Source organism: Bufo gargarizans, unplaced genomic scaffold (assembly GCF_014858855.1).
Source record: "Bufo gargarizans isolate SCDJY-AF-19 unplaced genomic scaffold, ASM1485885v1 original_scaffold_1801_pilon, whole genome shotgun sequence".
Lineage (NCBI taxonomy): Eukaryota > Metazoa > Chordata > Amphibia > Anura > Bufonidae > Bufo > Bufo gargarizans.
Genome location: NW_025334524.1, coordinates 113,985 through 119,583, shown reverse-complemented (window position 1 = coordinate 119,583; position 5,599 = coordinate 113,985). Strand labels below are relative to the sequence as shown.

General features: G+C 52.8%; 2 protein-coding genes across 2 annotated transcripts; one reads left to right on the top strand and one right to left on the bottom strand.

The window, feature by feature from the left end:
* Nucleotides 1-213: 213 nt before the first annotated feature.
* Nucleotides 214-781, top strand: LOC122923670 (histone H2B 1.1). The gene has a single exon (XM_044274526.1). It carries the CDS (start codon nt 259-261, stop codon nt 637-639), a length of 381 nt encoding a protein of 126 aa, XP_044130461.1. The 5' UTR covers nt 214-258; the 3' UTR covers nt 640-781.
* A 381-nt stretch (nt 782-1,162) lies between these two features.
* On the bottom strand, nt 1,163-1,828 carry LOC122923675 (histone H4). Its single transcript, XM_044274531.1, has one exon. The coding sequence runs from the start codon at nt 1,673-1,675 to the stop codon at nt 1,364-1,366; it is 312 nt and encodes a 103-aa protein (XP_044130466.1). The 5' UTR covers nt 1,676-1,828; the 3' UTR covers nt 1,163-1,363.
* Nucleotides 1,829-5,599: the final 3,771 nt, after the last annotated feature.

Below are 5,599 nucleotides of genomic sequence, written 5' to 3'. Positions count from 1 at the left end.
GCTCATCTGAATGAATGGATGTGAGCCCTGCCCCCGGCTCAGCTGAATGGATGGATGTGAACCACGCCTCTTCTGTTGCTCCGCCCCCGGCTCAGCTGGATGGATGTGAGGCTGCCAATTGGGAGAAGTGGAGACACCACGTGATCCTCTCCTCCAGTACATCGGCGCGCAGTCAGCAGCAGCTCATTTGCATGGCCCCTGTATAAATACCGCTGCGGAGGGAGGAGGAGAACAGACGAGATTGTGTCTTCAGTCAGAATGCCCGAGCCCGCCAAGTCCGCCCCAGCGCCCAAGAAGGGCTCCAAGAAAGCCGTCACCAAGGTCCAGAAGAAGGACGGCAAGAAGCGGAGGAAGAGCAGGAAGGAGAGCTATGCCATCTACGTCTACAAGGTGCTGAAGCAGGTGCACCCCGACACCGGCATCTCCTCCAAGGCCATGGGCATCATGAACTCCTTCGTCAACGACATCTTCGAGCGCATCGCAGGGGAAGCCTCCCGCCTGGCTCACTACAACAAGCGCTCCACCATCACCTCCCGGGAGATCCAGACCGCCGTGCGCCTGCTGCTGCCCGGAGAGCTGGCCAAGCACGCCGTCTCCGAGGGCACCAAGGCCGTCACCAAGTACACCAGCGCCAAGTGAGCGCCCGCCGCTCTCCGGACCCAAAGGCTCTTCTCAGAGCCCCCACCCTGTCTCCAGCGGAGCTGCTCCCCGTTCTCACAGTGGCTGCGGTTTCCTCACTGTCAGCTAGATGAGATGCGGTACCGCTAGTGGAAGTTACAATACAAGCTATCCTGCTCCATGCCCAATCACTACTCCCATCATCCTCCTCAGTGTGGCGCTCCCTGGGGACAGGCTGTGCGGCCGCTCAGTGGAGGACGAGGCTCCGCTCCTACGGGCACATAACGGCTGAGGGGTCCAGAGCTCTGCTCCTATTTGCTGGGAGAGCTCAGGATCTCATCGCTCATTTGAATTTCCCGCCTATAGTTGAGCTGCTGATCTACAGGAGGAGCCGGTCATGTGACCCGTACCAGCGCCGCTCATTGGCGTCTCTGTCTCTGCAGCTCCGGGACGGATTAACCCCTCAGTCTCTGAGCACCGCTCGTCTTGTAGCTGCGGGGGCAGGAGCGATGGAGAACACCCGGGGCTCGGGATTTAGATTACTGGGGCTTTCTGTATTGTAGAGCTCCGGCTGTACTGAGCACAGGGCGCCGCTGATCTCGGCCAATTGTCCGGCTCTCCGCCCCCTGATGTGCGGGCGGTGTTAACCCCTCAGTGGCTGAGCGCAGAAGGAGTTGTAGCTTCTCCCCGGGAAGATGTGGGCGGCTCTGAGGAGAGCCTTTGTGTTGTGAGGACGGAGGCAGCATTAACCCCCGAAGCCGTAGAGAGTGCGGCCCTGGCGCTTGAGCGCGTAGACCACGTCCATGGCGGTGACGGTCTTCCTCTTGGCGTGCTCGGTGTAGGTGACGGCGTCCCGGATGACGTTCTCCAGGAAGACTTTCAGCACCCCGCGGGTCTCCTCATAGATGAGGCCGGAGATGCGCTTGACGCCTCCCCTGCGAGCTAGACGGCGGATGGCAGGCTTGGTGATGCCCTGGATGTTATCGCGGAGCACCTTCCTGTGCCGCTTGGCGCCGCCTTTCCCGAGCCCTTTCCCTCCTTTACCGCGACCAGACATCTTCTAGGTGTGAGCAGAAAGCAGTGACTGCTCAGCCCAGAGCCCTCCTTTATATGGAGCATGGGCGGACCTGGAGGAGAACTGCACGGAGAGGCTGGGGGCGGGGCTGTTCCTGAACTCCAGGCCCCGCCCTCCCGCTCTGATTGGCTGAACTCAGAAGTGCTGGTGGTTTTCATTTTCCAGCCCCCGTATTTCCAGCCTGTAAATTACATTATATTAAAGATTAAAGCCTCTATAATATATTATCAACCTCAACATTATAGCCTCCACATTATATTACAGCCTCCATACTACCAGCCTCTGCATTACATTACCGGCCTCCATATTACCGACCTCTACATTACAGTATAGCCTCCACATTACTTTACTGCCTCCATGTTACATTACCGACCTCCACATTATATTACAGCCTCCATATTACCGGCCTCTACATTACATTACAGCCTCCATACAACCAACCTCCACATTACAACACAGCCTCCACATAATATTATCAGCCTCCATACTACCAGCCTCCACATTACATCACAGCCTCTATTTTACATTACAGCCTCCATTTTGTATTATCAATCTCAACATTATATTACAGCCTTCATATTTTCAGCCTCTACATTACATTATAGCCTCCATATTATATTACAGCCTCCATGTTACATTACCGGCCTCCACATTATATTACCGTCATCTACATTACATCACAGCATAAACATTACATCACAGCCTCCATATTTTCAGCCTCCACATTACATCACAGCCTCCACATTATATTACTAGCCTCTACATTACATAACAGCCTCCACATTACATCACAGCCTCAACATTATATTACAGCCTTCATATTACCAGCCTCTGCATTACATTACAGCCTCCAAATTATATTACAGCCTCCATATTACATTACCGGCCTGCACATTATATTACAGCCTCCACATTATATTACTAGCCTCTACATGATATTACAGCCTTTATATTACAGACTCTACATTATATAACAGCCTCTATATTACCGGCCTCCACATTACATTACAGCCTCCACATTACATTACAGCCTCCACATGATATTACAACCTTTACATTATATTACCAGCCTCCACATTACATTACAGCCTCCACATTATATTACAGCCTCCACATGATATTACAGCCTTTACATTATATTACAGCCTCCACATTACATTACAGCGTCCACATTATATTACAGCCTCCACATGATATTACAGCCTTTACATTATATTACCAGCCTCCACACTATAGTACAGCCTCCATATTACCAGCCGGTCCTCATTAAGGTCTTACTGGGGGGGGGGTAGAAGCATCACCAGCTCCATATGCAACAACTTCAATCAATAATGAGTAGCTTTCTCCAGCCTCCCTCTGAAGACACCACCCGGCTCCAGCAGCAGGACCTCCAGCAGAACCTGACCCAGCAGGCGGTGACAGACTTGGTCCTGAGGGATCCAGGCCTGGGTCATGTTAATGACCGTGAGCTTGGCCACATTGGCTGTGGACAGGCGGCTGCGCTTGTCTGTAGAGATGTCGCGAACATAACATTTTCCATTCGCGAACGGCCATTGACTTCAATAGGCAGGCGAATTTTAAAACCCACAGGGACTCTTTCTGGCCACAATAGTGATGGAAAAGTTGTTTCAAGGGACCTGGACTGTGGCATGCCGGAGGGCAGGGCCGCCATCAGGGGGGTACAGCCGATACCCCAGTAAGGGGCCCGGACCCCGGGGGGGCCAGGCCAGTTCCAATTTAATACTTTTATTTTTTTGTGTCTGCAGGGGGGCAATTGATTGTTCCTGGCCCCGTTGCCCCCCCCCCCCCCCCCGCTCCGCTGATTCGGCCGCCACATTGCTGTGTTATTACAACCTAACCTGCAGACGGTATTCCGGCTGCATTCCCCTTTAAATGGCTTTGGAGCCGCTGCGCAGAGGAACGTAGCTGCGCAGCGGCAGGTGACGTCAGACGCTGTGCCTGTCGCTGCCTGCTGCTGCCCCACGCCGGGACGCCGCCGGCATTCAGATTAGCGCGGCGGGAACTTGAACTTCTGTTCTTGCAGTGCGGTCTGTGGTCACGGGTCTCGTCTGACTGGTCTGTCTGGCCTCTGGCTAGTGGCTGGGAGTGGGAGCCTGGGGCGGACTGCCTGGCCCTGGTGGTAAACTAATCAAATCTGGACTGGAAAAAATAATTTGTGGAGGTAACTTGTGGTCTGTGGTGGTCTGGAAGCCTGCCCAGCTGCCCCAGTGCCCTCACCCCCTCCTCCATCACACACATGATCTTGGACGGACCCCCCCTATTAATTCATTAGGTCCAGATAATATAATTATCACAGGCAGAGAAAGACAGTTTTATAAAACATCACAGGAACCCCAAAACATGCAATAACCCCAAAACATATCCTCGGGAACCGGGGGATCTGGGTGACCACATGTCCAAAATTCCCCCAGATCCGTTCAGTAGTCTGGAAGATACAGTGTAATGCAGATTCCGCAGAACATATACAGGCTATATCTAACATAATCACTGTATAATGTGTCCCCTGTTCTATAGTTTACAACTACTGCCCGATGTCTCTGGGCACCAAATACCGGCGAGATGGCACCGTGTAGAAAAGTCCGAACCGTGTCTGTGAGTTAAAAATGGCCGCCATCCATTGTTCTCACCGTGCGCTCCATCCATTGTTCTCACCGTGCGCTCCATCCATTGTTCTCACCGTGCGCTCCATCCATTGTTCTCACCGTGCGCTCCATCCATTGTTCTCACCGTGCGCTCCATCCATTGTTCTCACCGTGCGCTCCATCCATTGTTCTCACCGTGCGCTCCATCCATTGTTCTCACCGTGCGCTCCATCCATTGTTCTCACCGTGCGCTCCATCCATTGTTCTCGCCGTGTGCTCCATCCATTGTTCTCACCATGTGCTTTATCCATTGTTCTCACCGTGTGCTTTATCCATTGTTCTCACCGTGTGCTCCATCCATTGTACTCACCGTGTGCTCCATCCATTGTACTCACCGTGTGCTCCATCCATTGTTCTCACAGTGTGCTCCATCCATTGTTCTCACCGTGTGCTCCATCCATTGTTCACTCACCATGTGCTCCATCCATTGTACTAACCGTGTGCTCCATCCATTGTTCTCACCGTGTGCTCCATCCATTGTTCTCACCGTGTGCTCCATCCATTGTTCTCACCGTGTGCTCCATCCATTGTTCTCACCGTGTGCTCCATCCATTGTTCTCACCGTGTGCTCCATCCATTGTTCTCACCGTGTGCTCCATCCATTGTTCTCACCGTGTGCTCCATCCATTGTTCTCACCGTGTGCTCCATCCATTGTTCTCACCGTGTGCTCCATCCATTGTTCTCACCGTGTGCTCCATCCATTGTTCTCACCGTGTGCTCCATCCATTGTTCTCACCGTGTGCTCCATCCATTGTTCTCACCGTGTGCTCCATCCATTGTTCTCACCGTGTGCTCCATCCATTGTTCTCACCGTGTGCTCCATCCATTGTTACTCACCGTGTGCTCCATCCATTGTACTCACCGTGTGCTCCATCCATTGTACTCACCGTGTGCTCCATCCATTGTACTCACCGTGTGCTCCATCCATTGTACTCACCGTGTGCTCCATCCATTGTACTCACCGTGTGCTCCATCCATTGTTCTCACCGTGTGCTCCATCCATTGTTCTCACCGTGTGCTCCATCCATTGTTCTCACCGTGTGCTCCATCCATTGTTCTCACCGTGTGCTCCATCCATTGTTCTCACCGTGTGCTCCATCCATTGTTCTCACCGTGTGCTCCATCCATTGTTCTCACCGTGTGCTCCATCCATTGTTCTCACCCTGTGCTCCATCCATTGTTCTCACCGTGTGCTCCATCCATTGTTCTCACCCTGTGCTCCATCCATTGTACTAACCATGT

Coding starts and splice junctions, on each gene's coding strand:
- LOC122923670 (XM_044274526.1), top strand. CDS start 259: ATGCCCGAGCCCGCCAAGTCCGCCCCAGCGCCCAAGAAGGGCTCCAAG.
- LOC122923675 (XM_044274531.1), bottom strand. CDS start 1,675: ATGTCTGGTCGCGGTAAAGGAGGGAAAGGGCTCGGGAAAGGCGGCGCC.